This window comes from Hemitrygon akajei, chromosome 10 (genome assembly GCF_048418815.1).
Source record: "Hemitrygon akajei chromosome 10, sHemAka1.3, whole genome shotgun sequence".
NCBI lineage: Eukaryota > Metazoa > Chordata > Chondrichthyes > Myliobatiformes > Dasyatidae > Hemitrygon > Hemitrygon akajei.
In genome coordinates, this window is record NC_133133.1 from 149,511,502 (window position 1) to 149,532,639 (window position 21,138).

Here is a 21,138-nt window from a genome sequence, read left to right on the forward strand (position 1 = left end):
CCAGTCTCTTAAAATAGTAAGTAGCTGTGGACAAGTTGCTGAAGTATAAATATAGGAAAGCATTTCAGCAATACCAACCTGTGGAATGTGTTGAGAGGATTGTTAAAGCAGTCATGCTTAATTTCAATCTGAAGTATAATTAGCTGTAAGCAGCCAAAGTTGTTGAAGGCAAGTGAGAGTGCAGTACAGGATTTAGAAAACTATTCAATTAGTTGATTGATTAACTCTGCATGATGAACGTTGTGCATGTATGGAATAAATGGAATTAGCAGAGGAAATTGATGGTGTGCACGTCAGTTGCAATGTACAAGTTCTGGTGAAGCAATAAAAGAAAGGCTGTAATAAAACAACAACATAAATAAGCCAGGCAGCCCTTATTTACTCCACCATACAATTGAACGATGGCTGATTAGTCAAGGGCATCCACTTGAAGGAGAACTTAAAATACCCCCTTAACAATTCTCTCCTCAAACTGAAGCATCATACAGCAGCCCGTTCAGTTGAGCCTCATCACCAATTCTGACTGACAAGAAGATAAAAAGAAAACATGCCCGATAAAACAAAAGGCCTTGGGAACAAATGGGATTCCTGGTTAAGTTATAAAACTTGATAGTGGTGAAAAATCCACAACCACATTGATACCTGGTCAGAGGAAGATATTAAGACCATAAGAGAAGAATTAGGCCACTCAGCCCCTCGAGTCTGATCCGCTATTCCATCATGGATGATTTATTGTCCCTCTCATCTTCATTTTCCTGCCTTCCCCCTATAATCTTTGGCACGCTGACTACCAAAGAATCTATCAACCTCTGTTTTAAATATGCTCAGTGACTTGGTCTCCATAGCTGTCTGTGGCACTGAACTCCACAGGTTCACCACCCTCTGCCTAAATAAATTCCTTCTCATCTTTGTTCTAAATGAATGTTCCTCTATTCTGAGGCTGTGTACTCTGATCCCAGACTCACCCACTATCGGACACATCCTCTCTGCATCCATTCTATCCAGGACTTCAAATATTTGATGGGTTTCAATGAGATCCTCCTGATATTTCTAAGCTCTGAGTACAGGCTCAGAGCTGTCAAACGCTTCTCAACCTGCAAGTTAGCCTTTGGGAAATCCAACACAATGACACCAAGTCCCTTTGCATATCTGATTTTTGAATTTTCTCCCCATTTAGGAAATAGTTTTTGCCTTTATTCCTTCTATCAAAGTGCAGGACCGTACACTTCCCTACACTATATTCCATCTGCCACTTCTTTGCCCATTCTCCTAATCTGTCCAAGTCCTTCTGCAGACACCCTGCTTCCTCAACACCACTTGACCCTCCACCTATCTTTGTATCATCTGTAAACTTGGTCAGAAAACCATCAATTCCATTATCCAAATCATTGACAAATAACCACAAGAAAATGGAGTCCCAGTACTGACATCTGCACACATCATTTGTCACTGGCAGCCAACCGGAATAGGTCTCCTTTATTCCAACTCTTTGCCTCCTGCCAATTAGCTAATCTTCTATCCATGCTGGTATTTTTCCTGTAATACTATGGGCTCTTATCTGGGTAAGCAGCCTCATGTGTGGCACTTTGTCAAAGGCCTTCCTTAAATCCAAGTAAACAACATCCACTGATTCTCCTTTGTCTGTTCTGCTTGTTATTCCCTCAAAGAATACCAACAGGTTTGTCAGGTAAGATTTCCCCTCAGTGAAACCTTGCTAACTCTGACCTATAGTCTTATGTGCTTCCAAGTACCCCAAAACCTCATCCTTAACAATTGACTCCAACATCTTCCCAACTACTGAAATCAGGATAACTGGCATATAATTTCCTTTCTTCTGCCTTCTTCCCTTCTTAGAGTGGAGTGACATATGCAATATCCCAGTCCTCTGGAACCATTCCACAATATGGATACATGCTTTCACAGTGAAGACTGATGCAAAATACATACTAAGTTTGTCTGCCATTTCTTTACCCCCCATTACTTCTGCTCCATTGTCACTTTCCAGTGATCCAGTATCCACACTTGCCTAGCTTGTACTCTATATATCTGATAAATCTGGTGTCGTCTTTGGTATCTTAATGTATCATCTTTTTTCTCCTTAAGGTTTTTTTTAGTTGTCACTTATTCGTTTTTAAAAGCTTCCCAATTCTCCAGCTTCCCACTCATTTTTACTATATTATATGCCCTCTCTTTTGATTTTATGCTGCCTTTGACTTCCCTTGTCACCCACAGTTGCTTCATTCTCCCTTTAGAATACTTTTTATCTTTGGGGTGTATCTTTTCTGCAGGTATTTCCCCTAGAAACACCAGCCATTGCTGTTCTGTCATCTTCCCTGCAAGTGTCCTCTTCTAATCAACTTTGGCCAGCTCCCCTTTCATTACCTCTGAAATTCCCTTCTCTCTCTGTAGTACTGATACTGTACATCAGATTTTAGCTTCACCTTTGCAAACTGCTAGGTGAATTCTATCATATGATCACTGGCTCCTAAGGGTTCCTTTACCTTAAACTCACCTTAAACTACCTTGAATCTGGACCTTTACAAAACACCTAGTTCAAACTTGCCATTCCTCTAGCAGAAAAACTGCTCCTAAAAGCCATCTGGTAGGTATTCTACAGATTCTCACTTTTGGGATCCAGCACCAACCTGATTTTCGCAATCTACTTGCATGTTGAAATCTCCTATGACTATCACAATGTTGCCATTTTTATATGCTGTTTCTATCTCCCATTCTAACTTGTAGCCCACGTGAAGTTAGAGTATGTAAGTGAACTGAAATTGAAATGAATTTTCACCCGATATATCTTTAGTGAATGATTTGGACTCTCGAAATATATTAGGCTAAGAAAACTGTAGTGCAGTGTCTAATATTTTCCCAATCTACCTGAATATTGAAATCCCCCGTGACTATCATAACATTGCCCTTATCAAATGCCTTTTCCTTCTCCTGTTGAAGTTTGTATCCCACATCCTGGCTAGTGTTAGGGGTCTGTATATAACTTAATGAGAAATTGAGCAATATAATTATGATCAAAAACAGAGAAGTGTGATTCTGGTAACTAAAGAGAGATTTTTTCTGCTGTCTGCCGCAGAAAATATAATCACCAGCATCATCCTCTACAACGGTGAATCACAACACGGGCAGTACTGCTCCCCAAGGAGGTTGTTACATGTCCTAAGAGGGCATTAGGGGAAATAAAAGTTGCTGGGGGTGTTCAAGATTCTTGGGGGCGGGGGTGGTAAGCGGCACCCTAACTTGAGGCACGAGACCATTAGTAGAGCAGGCACTTCCAAAAAAAAGGATGAGGCACTGGAACACAGGAAGAACCTTAGTTCTGCAGGTGGTGAGCACTGATCACCACAACGCATCTGAAACTCGACAATCTCGTCTGACCTTACCAACAAAACAGACATTATTGGGGATGCATAAATTAGCAACCAGGGCGCCCAGCAGTTCCCCCTTGACTTCCAGCACAGAACAAGTTCATGCAATTTAACAGCTGGTAAGTCAATTACACCCTCTCAACTGCCTCCACAGATCTACAGAAAACAGGTCACCCAATGATACAACGCTGGCCGGAACCAAACAATGAGATAGAGCCAATCAGTGAACCGGCTGACCACGACGATTCCTTTCGAGGTGTTCAAAGCGAACTCTACTTCATATGCTGAATAAATATGTATGGCACGATCTCTATGAGACTGAAGGCGGAGAAGCTTTGAATTCTAATCATGCTAAGAAACAGAAACTACAGAAAGTGTGTCAATACAGTGTTACATACCTGGAGCATGGTTTTATTCTGTTCCAGTCAGATCTTATTTGTAATACTATACTGTCTAATGAAGCCATGAAACGATCAAGCTTGCAGGAACACTTTCGTAAAAGACACCCTGAAAAGGCGACTTATGGTATTACTCAGTTCCAGAAGATGAAAGAAGTATTTGAAAAGCATTGCACACTCATCATTTGCCAAGAAAGCTAAAAATGATCTTGATAGTAGTCATACTGCTTCTTATAACGTTTCCAAAATGATAGCAAAGTGTGGAAAATCTCATATAATTAGAGATTAATAATGCCTGCTGTATCAGAACTGCTCACCACTGTTCTCAAAATGGTTTTCAAAATCAATTCCTCTGAGTAAAAACTGTAGCGCATCATGCTGACTCAATGAAGATGCTGAGTATCAACTGTTCTAAGAATTACCCCTTGTAGTAACGAAAGAACACATGAACTTTCATAACCAATACCTGTGTGCGCACCTACTAAGTTTTCTTGACCTACAATGAACAGTCAAAGAACAGAAAAGATATCACCATTTAAAAAGGAGTGTCTGTGGCTGGCCACATGTTCCTCGTAGTCCAGTTTCGAATCTCCACATATCTGTGGGGCACCTCCCATCCACGATAGTTGTTCTACAGCGTTACCACTACCAGCACACTTGAATTGTCTGCTTTTATATTCATCCTTTACCAATTCAAATATTTCATTCTAGTGTCATTGGCTGTAGGTCATGTGAGTGACCTTTAACACCGTTTTATTGGTGTTGCTCCAGGCCAGCATCCAGTTATTGCCTTCTTCCCAGCAAGTGACAATCTGTAATTTACAGCTCTTTGTTTTCAATCAGCCACCAGCTTGAATCATGCAGAACAGATAGAAACCCCAGCAGTCACAAACCTGCAGGTTATACCCAATCAAGGAACACCTCACAAATAACTTATAATTTGGAAATGATCCCTAGTTCAGCAGATTACCTGTGGCATCATTTTGTCCACTTTTAAACACTGATCAAACCAAGTGACTACCACACAAATGGAGGACACAATCTCTTCATAAAATTGCAGGCTCCATCTCCTCTTTTATGGCAAGAACAAAGGCAATTGGACCGTCTGCTTCCGCTGTCTTTGATTCACTTGAGTTCACTGATTTGCAATCTGTAGTTCAACACAACTATGCACAGAGCTGCAAAAGAACGGTATTTGGGATGCAACTGGATGAGTCAAATGAGGCATTGCTAATGGTATATGTATGGTTTAAGAAAAATGGAAAAGCTTATGAAGGGATTCTATTTATAAAAAGTTTAAAACAAATATCAGCAGAGAGTCAATCTACAAGGAACTCAATGTATATTGAAGATAAAAGTATTCCAATTAGGAGCATAATTTATTGTGCAACAAGTGGAGCACCATTTTGAACAGGTCACTATACTGGTTTAGTGGCATTTATGAAAAAGAAATTCCAAGTCCAAGAAATTGCAATCCATTGTGTTATTCATCAACATCTCACAGCCAAAAACCTCAGCCAGCAACTTTATTCAAGCATGACTCTTGTAATAACTGCTATCAACAAAATTAAAGCTCATCCATTAAATAGCAGAATATTTTATCCATTATGCCAAGATAATGATGAAGGTTTCGAACACTTGCTTCTCCACACTGAAGTGCGTTGGCTGTTAAAAAAAACCACTGCTTAAAATGTTTCTTTGATCTTTTTGACACTGGTTGACTTTTTGCTCAAAGTTGACAAGAAGCTGGGAAACAAGATTGAGCTTCTAAGTGGAGATGTGGCATGCCTAGCTGATCTATATGACAAAATGAACATTCTAAATGTGAAACTTTAGAATTTCAATTTAATCCAGGCAGTAAGTGCAGTGTCCACTTTTATCAGAAAATTGGAAATATATAAACAAAACATTGGGAGAAAAATGTTCTCACAGTTTCCCTGCATGGAAAGTATTACACTCTCTTTCATAGAGGGTGATTTGCAAGAGTACTGCTTATGCCTGCAGTCACTGAGAAAGGATTTTCAGAATTGATTCAAAGATTTGAACATCTGGAAATTCGGGATTGGGTAATTAATCCATTTCTTTGCAAAATGGATGAACAGGAAGAGAGCTTGCAAGAATAAATTATCAAAATTCATAATGATGAAGAAGCAAAAATGCTTTTCAAAAACATCTGCTTTTGTGGTGTGTGGCTTACACCGTCATATAAAGTTCTCTGCTTTTTGGAGAAGAGCCAAACTGCTTTTCATTACATCTGCATCCTCTTACCTTGTTAAAAGAGGCTTTAGTGCAGTGAACCATATACTCACAAAAAAACAGAAACCACTTGGACTTTTGCTGTTACAACTTGAACCAGATATTTTAACTCTTGCTAAAAACTATTGAGCTCAAGGATCACATTGATATTGAACTGCTGTACAGTGCTCAGGTTCTGTGTAACCTAGGTGTAAAGACAAATAAAACTCCAAAACAGAATCATTTTTCTCATGGTAGCATATGGTAGATATGTTTTTACGCTAAGGGGGCACCGGAAAATATATTGTGCCTAAGAGGAGCATTGGCAAATATGAAGGTGCTTTGGGGGGTGGGTGTTGGGCTAAAAAAGGTTGGGAAACACTGTCTCCTCCCAGCAGAAGACATGCTCCTGACTGAAGTAATGATCCTGAGACAACCAAGATGTACAGTTGAAATTACCTTTAGCATTTAATACCTCCAAGAGTGACCTCCTTATACCCCAGTGAGATAGGGACATGCTCATCCAAGTCTGGAAGTCTGCTTTGATAGACTGGATGAGATCCACAGTGAGATCCAATGACCAGGAACGCAGTTCTGCAATGCTTTGTGGAGAACAAAGTGCATGACAAGGTGCTAAAGAGGTTATGGTCTTCTTCTGTAACCAAGTGAGACCCTAGTTTGTGATGCTTGTTTGTACCCCTGGCCCTGGAATTCTGAGGTTGAGAGAGTGGAACTGCCCCAGTGCAAAGCTTTTCCAGTTTAAAAAAAGCTCTCATGCACATGTCTGCTGTTGTTGGATATGACAGACAACCACCAGACTCCAAGAGAAGTGCAAGGTACATTGCCTTTCTCTTTGTCATTGAAGCATTTAGCAACTAATTAAGTGGAATCATGGAGTGTATTCCTTGGATTTGATCTGCATTTTGTATTCCCTTTATGATGGCATGCAAGCTGTGAGCCTAACCATTGAATCAAAAACTGACATGAAACGAGATTGCATCTTTACCCCAGCACTTCCCTTAATCCTCTTCATTGCAAGTCTGCACCTCACCATTGGAGCGAGACTAATGTACAAAACTGAGGGACAATCAACAATCCCCGAGCCCCAATTATTAACTGCAATGTGGAGACAGCATTTGCATGCATTCGGTGCCTGAATTCTAACTTGTTATCAAGTGGATGACTGCTCTCCCACCCCAAAGGTATGGCAGAGTTATCTCCAACTCTGACCCCACAAAAACCTCTAGTAAAAATAACTGAGCCTCTGTCATTGTGCTCTCTGAACCCTGCGTCCGCAGCATTTGAAGCCAGATAAGGCCCAGTTACTTCATGTGTACTCTCTAGGCCCTTGAACCAGACAGACTGTCCTGAGCTCTTTCATGGAAAGAGATTACTTGGTGATGAGAGGAAATGATTCAAGGATGTCTTAAAACCTGCTTAAAATGAACCACAGTTCTCACTGACTCCTAGGAATCCCTGCCTTATGACCAAATTGTAGAAAAAAACATTTAGGTCAGTCTTGGGAGACTTCATTTCATGTGTCAGGAAGCTCATTCTGTCCAGTGGAAGGATTACATCACCCAACGTTTCCAGCACTTCTTGCACCATCTGTGGTCCAATCTGTGTGTACCATAATGGTCTTAGCGCCCATAGAACTGTAGTGAAATTTGCCCTCATTCTGATGACGTGCTTATAAAGAAGACAACAATTTCCTACACATACATTACTACAGTTGATTGTGGTAACGTAATCGATTTTTTAAAAAAAAGATAATTAAGAGGTTATAATTGATTAATATGTTGTATATAAATATTGAATTCAGGTTTTTACATGACAGAAGTAGATTTCTGTTAGAGAAAGATGTTCTTTCTTCAGTGATCAATGTTTAAAATATCAAGCATTGCTAATTAGATGGAAGAACATTGTGATATTAATATTTATAAAGTGATAATATGATGGGATGTTTAATGAGGCAAATACAATTTTCCTGACTTGATTCTTTAAATATTTATTGGTGAACAACAGTTTCACATTCTGTCCCTGAAGAAGGAACATTATTAATTTCTTGATACTTGCCACGTTTGCCAATTTGTAATGCATATTGATTTGCATTTGTCTTCTTAGAATTCAGTAACCGGAGGGAACAGTCCTATAGACAAAGGAACAAAGTGCCTGGTGTTAATCGGGACTTGGAGTACTATAACCAAAGAAAGGACGATGGAGTAAATGAGGTAATCCTGTGGTAATTAATTATTTTTGTTGTTGAGTTTATTTAAAAATTAACAGCTGCTGTGCCCTCTACAGAAATTAATGAGAAATATTGAATATAGCCAGATAAGAGTCTGTCTCCAAGGTGCTTGTGTTTTTGCTTGCTGTGAGATTACACTGAAAACTCTTTCATTAGGCTGTTGATATCTCTGGAGGATGCAGCACTGATTTGTTTGTCTTTCAGCTTTGTATGTTAAAAGTCAGCAGATGAAACCTTTATTTGTTGTTTTTTCTGGTTAGAAAATTCATCAGTAGTTTCTGCTTGGTGTCTTGAATTTTATCTGTTTATGGCTTTGAATGAGAATATTTCTTTGGGTTTCCATTATGAGCTGATGGGCGATTAACTAAAAAGGGCCTTCTATTTTGTTTTTTTTTGCTGGCTGAAGAGCAGCAGTAGCCCTCTTGCATCACATCCAAAGTGCTGAGCTCGAGTATTATTGTAGATATTGTGTGGATCACACAGCCTGCATCCTCATCAATATCTGCATATACACTTTACAGGGGCAGGAGCCAGCTGCTTGTTATCTCAGCTTCCCTTCCTTTACCTTGGGGCATTTGTCTCCTCTCAATGGCATTGCAACTTTGATGATGTAATTCTGCATAGATTGACTCTAAACTGCATAATCAATTGAAAAACATGAAATGGAAAGTCGGTGCTAACATCAATAGGAATTAATTCAAAGGTTAATTTTTCCCCTGTAATGAATTTCCGTTTTAGACTGGTAAAACAGCAGGTTCAAACAATAACTTAAGAAATGGGAATATTACCAAATTTATAATTGAAATTGAAGTCTTTAAATGATTTCTTACTTGGGTACTGTAAGGGTCCTTGGAATACAACATGAATTTCCAGCTTTAAAATTTCTTACATTGATGAACTACAGTGCTCAGCTGTGCAACTTTCCGAAGTGGAATTAGAAAGAGAAAATAAAACTGCCCCCTTTATTGTTTTGAATATATTCCGTTTATGCATTTTGCTGTGGGGGAGGGATCAGTTGTACATGCTGACATATCTGACATTGTCAGGGTGTTCAACTGTCAGTGCATCTTATTCCATTTATTTTTCCTGGACTCCCCCCTCCCCCTCAGTGGACCCTGGTGTCCCTCTTTTCTCCCACTGTACACCAGCCTCCCTCATCTCTACCTTCTCCTAACTTCTCTATCAATCTCCCATCACCAAGCCAACTGGCTTCTCACGGCCCATTCTTGCTCACCACCTCTCTCCAGCCCATCTGTTTGTTACCTGCCTCTCTGAGCCCATCCTCACCCCTCGAGTTGTTTTGCCCCTCCCCCACTGTTCACCTCTCCTGATCCACCCACATCTCTCAAGTTCCCTCCCTGTCAATTAATGTAAAAGAGCTGCAAAAGTAATTAATTAAAATAGCAGCATGAAAGGTCTTAACTCAAAATGTTGACTCTTTGTTCCTTTTCATAGATGCTGCCTGACCTGCTGAGTTCCACCAGCGTTTTTTTGTGTGTGTGTTTTACTCTGGATTTCCAGCATCTGCAGAACCTCTTGTGTTTAGAATTAGAATGACACTAGGGATAAGAGAGTCAGCTGTGTGATGAAAGGGGAAACCTGTGATGGTCCTAAAGCAGAGAAAATCACATAGAAGTCTTCAAAATGATGAACAGTTTTAATGATTAAATTGAGAACATTTGTTTCTCAGTTACAGTGTAGTCAGAAGTACATATTTGAGGTGATTAGCAAAAGCCAGAGGTAAAATGAGCAAATTTATTTTATACAGCGGGCTGCGTTCCACTGCCCGAAATGGAAGTGGTTTCAGCAGTTTTTGTATGTGGGGAATTACGTACAGTTTTGAAGGATGTAGGTCTCTGGGGAAAGGGCAGAAGGGGATACATTGGAAATCACTAAAGACTAGGCACAGGCATGGTTGGCAAAATGGCCTTCAGTACCGAATAATTTTGCTTAAATCTCCAAGTAATTCCACAGCAAATTAGAAGCAAACTGAGCATCTTGGCTGAAAATAAGTTGCAAAATTTTTTTCTGCCTCAGCAGAGAACCTTGTATTTTTTTTTCTATTTTTAGTTCTATTGACTTGAATTTTCCACATTTGTGGTTCCTGGCATGTGCTTTGCTGGGAAGAAATTCCACACGCCACATGGATCTCCTGTGACTTTGCCCAATGTGGTCGGTGTCATTAAATTTTTTGAAATAAATTCCCTGAGCATAGCCACCTTTGGTGTGTGAAATAAGAATGCAAATTCATATTTATTTTTTCTAAATACTCCAACAGCCAGTCTTTAGAGACTTGGCTCCATATTTCTAAAGTGCAAACACTGGGGAAATATTTTTTCCTATCAAAATATTAGAATATATTTGGCCAGATATGTATATTTGCCCAATGAAACATCATATTCATTAAAGAAATGATTGGTTAGATATTGTACTGGCATAAATCCAGTATGAAATCACAAGGTCAACCCATAGATCTTTAAATACAAAAGGAGGTCATTCAGCCCATCATATCTGCCAAGTTATGCAAAAGATGATTCAATTTAGTCCCATCCTATGAATTTTATTCAGTAGCCTGGAGAATATTCCTTCTTGTTGAATTATCCGTCTCCCTCTCTTTTCCTTTTATGGTGTCTTTGACTTCCTTCATCAGCCACGGTTATGTTAGTCTCCCTTTAGAGTGCTTATTCATCTTTGGGAATTATCCTTCCTGCGCCTTCCGAATTGCTTCCATATACTCCACACCTTGCTGTTCTGCCATCGTCCCTGTTAGTGAGCCCTTCCAATCAACTTTGTTCAGCTCTTCTCTCATGCCTCTGTAATTCCCTTTACTGTAATACTGATGCATCAGATTTTAACTTTTTTTTCTCGAGCTGCAGTGTGAATATTATGATCACTGCCTTCTAAGTGTTCCTTTATCATAAGCTCCTTGTGTGAGCTCCCACTCTATTAACCCTAACTTCTTTTTACTGTCCTATGCCAAGTGCCTAATTATGCACAATTCAAAGTCTCCTTGGAAACTTTACTGTGCAGGTGCTTCAGTGATGATTGTAGGGCCAGGGAGATGGCATAAGTGTAGACCTGTTTCAGTGGCAGGTGAATTGCAGTGAGTTGTGGTTGCCTGGAAAGCTGGAATCAGTACATGCTATGACCAGCTTCTTGAAGCACCTCGTGATGGAGGATGCCAGACCCACTGGACTGCGATCATTAATGTACACAATCATGTTTTTTTTTGATGATAGCGGTCTACTTAAGGCAGGTGAGAATCACAGATTAAAGCAGGGAGAGATAAAAAATGTCTGCCTGATCTGCACAGGATCTGAAGTCCTTAATTCCGCATCAGTGACTGTGGGTTCAGGTGTGTGGAAGGCTCTTAGGATGGGCAGTGTCATTCCAATCCCTTTCTTTTCAAAACATGCACAAAATGTGTTAAGCTTAATGAGAAGAGACACTCAGTTGTCAGTGATGCCGCCTGACTTTGTTTCATAGCCCGTTATAGCACAATGGGAGGCTGGTCTGGGATGTGATATTGGACTGGTACTGGGGGTGGTGGAAAGGAGATGGTCTCTAACAAAGGTGCAAAGTGCTCCTTTCCTCTGCTAGCCTGCAGATCACGCTTGGGCAAAGTGTAGCACCTGCTTAGTCCCCTGGTCAAGGTCACATGAAGCCATGGAGCAGGTGGTGGATGGTCATATGAACTGTGGGTGCACACCACGAGCCCTGGTTATGAATCCACTGACATCAGGCAGTCTATCTCTGATGAGTATTGATAATGGCTGGGGTCACCCGTCTTGTAAAGACCCTGCCCAGAAGGCAAACCACTTCTGTGGAAACATTTGCCAAGGACAATTGTGGTCATGGAAAGTCTATGATCACCTACATCATATGACGTGGCACACGGTGAGCAAGTGAGCTGCCTCTTAGCCTCTCTGATAGCTTAATGGCTAAATATATTTCCCAAGCTCTTCCTATGGATACTGGAAGAACACACCCGAACGTGGTTTCCGATGAGCTTTGTGTGTGAAACAATTGATATGTAGTTTAATGATATTTTGATCTAAACATTCAACATCAAAGCAGCAATTGCAGCATTTCAAACCTGCTTCAGTGATCATTGGATTGGTATCATTGTCAGCAGTAATTTGGAAGTTAAACATGGAATTATAACAGCAATTGTTTACCTCATCCAAATCATAATTTTATATCCACAATTACTTCTGTAGACCAAGTACATAGGAAACTAAGTCTGGGTGTGTTCTTTCAAGTATTCACAAAATATACTTGAGAAAATATACAGAATTTCTCCACCAAAGTCGAACTGAAATCAACTCTCACCCCTCCCTCCATAATTTCCTTTTAACTCCCTTACACTAAGTTAATTGTCTAGACGTACGTCTGGGCATGCAAAGTCCAGACTTTGTGACTCTTTGCTACTCAGATGTAGGAAGGTTTTGTTCACTGAAAGTTTTGTCTTTGCATTTGTAATGAATCTGGCAGTTTCATTATCGAATAGACTGTGGTATTTTTTTTATGAATGCGAGGAAGATAAATCTAGAATTAACTTTCTCTTAATGACTGTGTATAGAAACGTTTAATGTTGGCCAGATGTGATGATTTCCTTGGTTTATGCATTGCTTCGTCGGCCCGGGTATTATCCTGTTTTTCATTACACTGCGCATTTTTTCAAGAATATGTTACAAGGCACCATTTTGTGAAGCTCCAAATCTGGATTGAGAAGTAGAGATTAATTGTAAATCAGAATCTTGAATAAGTATATTGTCAAAAATGTCAATTTCTATGAAGGGCTATCACATCATTCAACTTTTATTACCAGAATCGGGCTTATTATCACTGTTTTATATAATGTGACATTTATCGTTTTGCAGCAGTGGGACAGTGCAAGCTATCAAAATTTAAAAATCATTAAATATTGTATATAAAGAATGCTGTGGGGTTACTCTTTATTCCTAATTGACAGGATTTTTTTTATGGCTCCTCCTGGCTTTCCTAATTCCCTTCTTGAGTTCTATTCTGACTTCTCTAGAATACTCCGGAGCTTCATTTGATTTTAGCTTCCCAAATCGTAGATATTTCCCTTTTCTTCTTGACTACATTCATCGCCTCTCTTGGCATCCGAGGTTCTTTCATTTTGTCAGACTTGTCCTTCTTTCTTACTGGAGCATGCCTGCCCTTTACTCTGCAGCTGGTCTTCAAACACCCTCCACAAGTCCGATGTGGTCTTGCCCAAAAACAACTGTTCCCAATTCGCTCTGCCGTAGTTCCTCCCTAATAATCTCATAATTTTCCCTGTTGCAATTTAATACATTCTTGCAAGCTCCATATTTGTCCTTAACTGTGGATGCCTTGAAACATAAGAAGCTATGATCACTGTTCCTATTTGTTCTCCCACTGAAAGATTAGTCTCCTAGCCAGGCTCATTACTCAGCAAAAGTAAGATCCCTTTTCTTGTTGGACTATCTACATTGATTAAAGAAACTCTCCTGAATGCACTTAAAACATGCTTTCCCATCTAAACCTTTTGAACTAAGGAGTTCAAAGGCTATTGCCAGGGGTGGGAGATCTGTAGTATAATCCTGTCAGAGTGTATTTTTACGTTCTGTGTATGTAGCCTCAGTGAATGAGTTCTCCATATATGTCTCCTCTGAGGGCAGCTTTTGTATTGTCCCTTATTAATTGTGGAACTCCCCCTGCACCCCTCTTTCTCCAGTTTTTCTAGAACATTGAAACCCTGGAACATTAAGCACCTACTTCTGTCCCTCTCTCAACCCAGTACAGTTTCTGTTATGGCCACAACATCACAGTTCCATGTGCTGATCCACGCTTTACGTTTTTCACCCTTTCCCATAATACTCCTATTTTTAAAATATACACACTTCAACCTGTCTTTCCCCCTGTGTCTGTTACCTTGCTCCTGCCTGTTCTGACTGGTCATGGCATCTGCTTTCTTCTCTTTCTGACCTGGTGCTCTGGTTCTCTGTTTCTATTTAATCCTGAGGTAGCACGAGCGAACCTCTCGGCCAGGATATTGCTTCTCCTCTGGTTAAGGTGCAGCTTGTTCCTCTTGTACAGGTCGTACCTGCCCCTTGCACCAGTTCCTCAGCCAAACATTCATCTATTTTATCTTTGTTTTCCTGGCATGGCACTGGGAGTAAACCAGAGATTGCTTCCTGGTTGTTCTACTGTGCTTTCCTTTGCAAACAAATATGTTGGATGCAAATCAGGATGAGGGAAAGCATTCTCAGGAAGCATTCCATCTTGAGTGAGGAAGCTCCGTAGGTTACGGGAAAGACTGCAGTAAAGAAGGGAAGTGGAGCCAAACACTAACTTCATGTTGGTGTGATGAGGCAATGGAAAGCAGTATTTAAGTTGGCAATTTATTTGAGATATTATACCAGGGAGACGGTGGGTTAACTGTGCTTGGAGAAACAGTAAAAGCAGCCAGATGTTGGCTTCTCCATGCCCCCCATCTCACCTGCAGTATTGTTAGTTAGGGGAGTTCACTAGGGGGAGGAAAAAGTAGTCTGTGAATTGCAAATGGTTGCACTGAATTCAAATGAATATGAGTTACAAATGGAAGGAGAATGAGTTTTCTCTTTGCAGAGGGTAGAAAAATGTCCAGCTTAAAGTGAAGACAGTGGGGCCTAAGAAGTATAGGAAATGCTGGAAAATTCAGCAAGACAGGTAGCATCTGTGGAAAGAGATTTCAGGTTAAAGGCCTTTTTTTGGTCAGGATTCTGAACAGAGGCCCACTCATGACTAGCTGACGATTTCCAGCTATTACTCTTTTCATTTACCCTTGTCTTTGCTTCACAGCTTTATTCTGACGTTGAAGTAGCAACACACACAGTGCCCCCCTGACCACGATAGTCCATTCTGATGTGTGAAAACAGTGATAATACTAGGTTCTGTTGTGCATGGCTTTTTTTCCCAGTGAGTGTGTGTAAAAGCGCTGAAGACTTCTGTGGCTGTGCAATCAGCCCTGCCCTCCAAGAGGACTGCAGCCTTGCTGCGGCCCTGAAAGCTGCCACAGGTGGAGGGCCTTCATTGCTGCCCTGAATGCCAGTGGCCTGACAGGCATAAAGAAGAACCAGCCCTGCAGGCTGCACAGATCTTAACCAGCTCTTAAACAGACACACAAGTACGCAATTTGTAGCTGCTGGTGAGAGGTATTACGAACTGTAACATTTTAGAAACGAACCAGCAGCAATAGACTACACATGGAGTCTGGTTCTGATGTTAAAACCTCTATCTTTATTAGTAACTATTTATAATATAGTAACTTAAACCAAGATAAGCAAAAGTTAACAGTGTTATGTGGATATATGTGTGTAAATATAACTCCCAAACTATATTGAGCTTGGAGGGGGGAACAAGACTTAGAGCCTCGAGATGGTAAAGTAGGGAAAGTTCAGTTCTTCCACGGAATAAATGATAGGAGAAAGATATTTATAATCCAGGGTAAATGTAGAGAGAAGCCAACTACGTTGAATTCCACAGGTTCCACGATGGTAAAACGAGAAAACAGTTGCCATGGATTTTATTTGTCGTATCATTCCAAACCACATACGAATTATCACTAAAAGTGACTTGTCACTGGGATATCGTCTTCAAGTGATTACCACACCACATACACAGGCCAGGGTTAACACATCAGTGGTCTCCACAGGATATCCCAAACAAAATCCACTCCTATGGATTATACGAGGTGACTGTCACATATTCGTTGTGCACCGTGTGCCGATGATCAACCCACCCTCGTGGGCATAGGAGAGTTCCAAGCCCCAGCTATGACAAACTAAAGCTGCTGACTTTTCCAGTCTCCCACTCCCCCTCCCCCTTCCCCCTATACTGGTTCAGGAGCCTGATGGTTGTAGGGTAGTAACTGTTCCTGAATGTGGTGGTGTGGGATCTGAGGCTCCTGTACCTTCTGGCCGATTGTAGTAGTGAGAAGAGAGCATAGCCTGGATAATGGGAGTCCCTTATGATGGGTGCTGCTTTCTTGTGGCAATGTGCTCAATGGTGGTGAAGGTTTTTCCTGTGATGAACTGGACTGTATCCACGTTTCGTCCTGCTGAAGGGTCTCGGCCCAAAACATCAACGGTACTCTGTTCCATAGATCTGCCTGGCCTGCTGAGTTCCTCCAGCTCTGTGTGTATGTGTTGCAGTATCCACAACCTTTTGTCGACTTTTCTGCTGCTGGTATCGATGTTTCTATACCAGGCAGTGATGCAACCAGTCAAGATACTCACCATTCTGCATCTATAGAAGTTTGTCAAAGTTTTAGATGACATGCCAAATCTACGCAAACTTCTAAGAAAGTAAAGGAGCTGCTGTACTGCCTTTGTGATGGCACTTACGTGTCAGTCTCAGGACAGATCTTCTGATGCGTCCGGTAACACCGAGGAATTTAAAGTTACTGACCCTCTCCACCTCTGATTCCCTAATTAAGAGTAGCTCCTGTTTCTCTGGCTTCTTCCCTTTGTAGTCAATAACCAGCTGTTTGGTTTTGCCAGTGTTGAGTGAGAGGTTATTGTTGTGGCACCACTCAACCAGATTTTGAATTCTCCTCTTCAGTGCCAATACATTGCGACCTTTGATTCAACCAGCAAAAGTGGTGCCATCAGCAAACTTAACTATGGCATTGCAGTTGCATTTAGACACGCAGTCAGGGGTATAAAGCACAGATACGTGTGGAGATAATGTTATTGCTTATCCATACTGACTGGGGTCTGCAAGTAAGGAAATCAAGGATTCATTTGCATTGGAAGATATCAAGGCCCAGGTCTTGGAACTTAGTGATTCGTTTCGACAGTTTGATAGCGTTGAATGGTGAACTTAGTTAAAGAAGAGCATCCTGATGTACACATCTTCATTGTCCAGATGTTCCAAAGCTGAGTGAAGAGCCAATGATTGAAGTTTCAATGTAATTATGGAGAAGGATAGGTCTGGACCCTGGGTTGAGATTTTTGATTGGAGAAAGGCTAACTTTGAGGAGATGTGAAAGGATTTAGAAGGAGTGGACTGGGACAATTTGTTTTATGGGAAGGTTGTAATAGAGAAATGGAGGTCATTTAAAGGTGAAATTTTGAGGGTACAGAATCTTTATGTTCCTGTTAGGTTGAAAGGAAAGGTTAAAAGTTTGAGAGAGCCATGGTTTTCAAGGGATATTGGAAACTTGGTTCAGAAAAAGAGAGAGATGCACAATAAATATAGGCAGCATGGAGTAAATGAAGTGCTCGAGGAATATAAAGAATGTAAAAAGAATCTTAAAGAAATTAGAAAAGCTAAAAGAAGATAATGAGATTGCTTTGGCAAGTAAGGTGAAAATAAATCCAAAGGGTTTCTACAGTTATATTAATAGCAAAAGGATAGTGAGGGATAAAATTGGTCCCTTGGCGAATCAGAGTGGACAGCTATGCATGGAGCTAAAAGAGATGGGGGAGATTTTGAACAATATCTTTTCTTTGATATTCACTACGGAGAAGGATATTGAATTGTATAAGGTAAGGGAAACAAGTAGGGTAGTTATGGAAACTATGCTGATTAAAGAAGAGGAAGTACTGGCACTTTTCAAGAATATAAAAGTGGATAAGTCTCTGGGTCCTGACAGGATATTCCCTAGGACCTTGATGGAAGTTAGCATAGAAATAGCAGGGGCTCTGACAGAAATATTTCAAATATCATTAGAAACGGGGATGGTGCCGGAGGATTGGCGTATTGCTCATGTGGTTCCATTGTTTAAAAAGGGTTCTAAGAGTAAACCTAGCAATTATAGGCCTGTCAGTTTGACGTCAGTGGTGGGTAAATTAATGGAAAGTATTCTTAGAGGTGGTATATATAATTATCTGGATAGACAGGGTCTGATTAGGAACAGTCAACATGGATTTGTGCGTGGAAGGTCATGTTTGACAAATCTTACTGAATTTTTTGAAGAGGTTATGAGGAAAGTCAATGAGGGTAAAGCAGTGGATGTTGTCTATATGGACTTCAGTTAGGCCTTTAACAAGGTTCCACATGGAAGTTTAGTTAGGAAGGTTCAATTGTTAGGTATTAATATTGAAGTAGTAAAATGGATTCAACAGTGGCTGGATGGGAGATGCCAGAGAGTAGTGGTTGATAACTGTTTGTCAGGTTGGAGACCGGTGACTTGTGGTGTGCCTCAGGGATCTGTACTGGGTCCAGTGTTGTTTGTCGTATACATTAATGATCTGGATGATGGGGTAGTAAATTGGATTAGTAAGTATGCAGATGACACTAAGGTAGGTGGCGTTGTGGATAATGAAGTAGATTTTCAAAGCTTGCAGAGAGATTTAGGCCAGTTAGAAGAATGGGCTGAACGATGGCAGATGGAGTTTAATGCTGACAAGTGTGAGCTGCTACATTTTGGTAGGACTAATCAAAATAGGACATACATGGTAAATGGTAGGGCATTGAGGAATGCAGTAGAACAGAGTGATCTAGGAATAATGGTGCATAGTTCCCTGAAGATGGAATCTCATGTGGATAGGGTGGTGAAGAAAGCTTTTGGTATGCTGGCCTTTATAAATCAGAGCATTGAGTATAGGAGTTGGGATGTAATGTTAGAATTGTACAAGGCATTGGTGAGGCCAAATTTGGAGTATCGTGTACAGTTCTGGTCACTGAATTATAGGAAAGATGTCAACAAAATAGAGAAAGTACAGAGGAAATTTTGTAGAGTGTTACCTGGGTTTCAGCACCTAAGTTACAGAGAAAGGTTGAACAAGTTAGGTCTTTATTCTTTGGAGCGTAGAAGGTTGAGGAGGGACTTGATAGAGGTATTTAAAATTATGAGGGGGGATAGATAGAGTTGACGTGGATAGGCTTTTTCCTTTGAGAGTAGGGGAGATTCAAACAAGAGGACATGAGTTGAGATTTAAGTGGCAAAAGTTTAGGGGTAACATGAGGGGGAATTTCTTTACTCAGAGAGTGGTAGCTGTGTGGAATGAGCTTCCAGTAGAAGTGGTAGAGGCAGGTTTGGTATTGTCATTTAAAGTAAAACTGGATAGGTATATGGACAGGAAAGGAATGGAGGGTTATGGGCTGAGTGCAGATCAGTGGGACTAGGTGAGAGTAAGCGTTCGGCATGGACTAGAAGGGCCGAGATGGCCTGTTTCCGTGCTGTAATTGTTATATAGTTATATGGAAATGGCTCCTGTTGTGATAGTAAGCAAATTGGAGTGGATCCAAGTCATTCCTCAGGCAAGGGTTGATATATTTTATAAATAACCTCTCAAAGCACTTCATCACAGTGCACATCAAATGACATTTGATAGTCATTGAGCCAGGTTACTATGTTCTTCTTGGGCACTTGTGGAGAGGTTGGTTTTTTTTTTGGTGATAGTGTGCTTCCTTGGAAAGACAAGTTGATGTTCTGGAGAAGAAAATGCTAGACCCCATAGGTGCTGGATCAGGAACATCTCAAGTAGCAGGGAAATTGTGGGTGAGATTTGCTGAATGTGCAGTTGTTAAACAGCACAGTCTCACTCATCAGAAGCTCATTCACAAGCACTGACAATCAACAGAGTCTTTGTGTCATCACAATGAAATAAGGTCTGTATGTTATCCAGGTGAAAACAATGGTCCATTATTTGCACATCACCTGAGTCGTGCCTGAGAAGGCAAAGATCCAAACAGACAAATATTTGTGTGCTAAAGCATCTTAAAGTCCTTTATATGACTAACTGCAGCTTTCACTCCACCACAGTTAAAACAAACCCTTGATGGCCTCGTCTATTTCCTGCACTTCTGCTCTCTCCCCTCCCTCTGATCAGAGGAAGGATAGTTCCTTGGTCCTCTCCATCAAACGCTGAGGACTGGAGAATGTGTAGAAATGGGTGGATCATACTGGGCTTATACTGTCTTTTCAGGATCAAAAATAACGTTTAATGTTGCTGGTTCAGCTCCATGTGCTGAAGGTCTGTGCTAATGACCTTGCTCTGAAAGCAACTCATGCTCTCAGGGTTAATCTTATTTGCACAGACTTTCTTTTGCACACTGACGTTAGTCCGCCTTTGTCCATTTGTGAGAAGTTTTTTTTGTAAAGTTTTAGTTTTTTCCTACAAATGCCTGCAAGAAAATGAATTTCAAGGCTGTATATGTTAACATGTACACACTTTTGATAATAAATTTATTTCAAACTTTGATTTTTCTTTGATTTCTGCACATCTTCTTGATTGATCTGGTTAGTGCCTTTACTGACTCCCACTAGATAGTGCTGGTCCTCCCGCTTTCTGTCTCCACAGCCAATGGCAGCCTAATTGATGGCAGTACAGACCAGGCCAGTGCAAAGAATGACAGCCCAGCTGCTGAATAATCTAAGGTACCACCAGAATAGTGCAAGCTGTCACAAGTCATTTTCAGCAGTTCTATCTCCATTTAGTTGTTGGTAGTGGCCTGCAGTCTATGTGCCTTTACTCAACTAGTGAGTTTGAAGCTGCATGGGTAGCAGCTGCAGCCTGGATCCTCAAACTAGGAATTCGAGAGCGATGGTAATGTTGATTGTTAATACTGTTCAGCAACCTGAGTGAACTGGTATTTCGGATTTTGAGATCGCTTGTTTCATTCGGGTAACCCTTTGCAGAAGCATGGGCTGCTAGGGATTTTGTTGATTTGTGAACTTGAAATAAGATGGTAAATTCCTCTGTGGATGAGTACTTTGAACATATGTCTTTTCTGGCCACATGGTCCCACAGGTTGTCTGCAATGATGCAGCATGTCCAGGCCCTCGTGAGGTGATTTGTTAGGTTTAAAAGTCAGTTTTCCTCAGAACAAAGGTGCAAGCAAAGGCTTGGCCTTCAATAAACTATTGAGTGGCAGAGTGTTTGTTACTGTTAGC

The 21,138-nt window shown here is 40.7% G+C and overlaps 1 protein-coding gene across 1 annotated transcript in view; it reads left to right on the forward strand.

Annotated features, from left to right (window-relative positions):
* The window catches only part of b4galnt3b (beta-1,4-N-acetyl-galactosaminyl transferase 3b), a 168,048-nt gene that overhangs the window by 55,404 nt on the left and 91,506 nt on the right, over positions 1–21,138 (forward strand). The window contains exon 2 of the mRNA XM_073059369.1: positions 8,141–8,247. Within this exon, the coding sequence (XP_072915470.1) occupies positions 8,141–8,247 (107 nt within the window). The remainder of the gene's footprint in view (positions 1–8,140; positions 8,248–21,138) is intronic.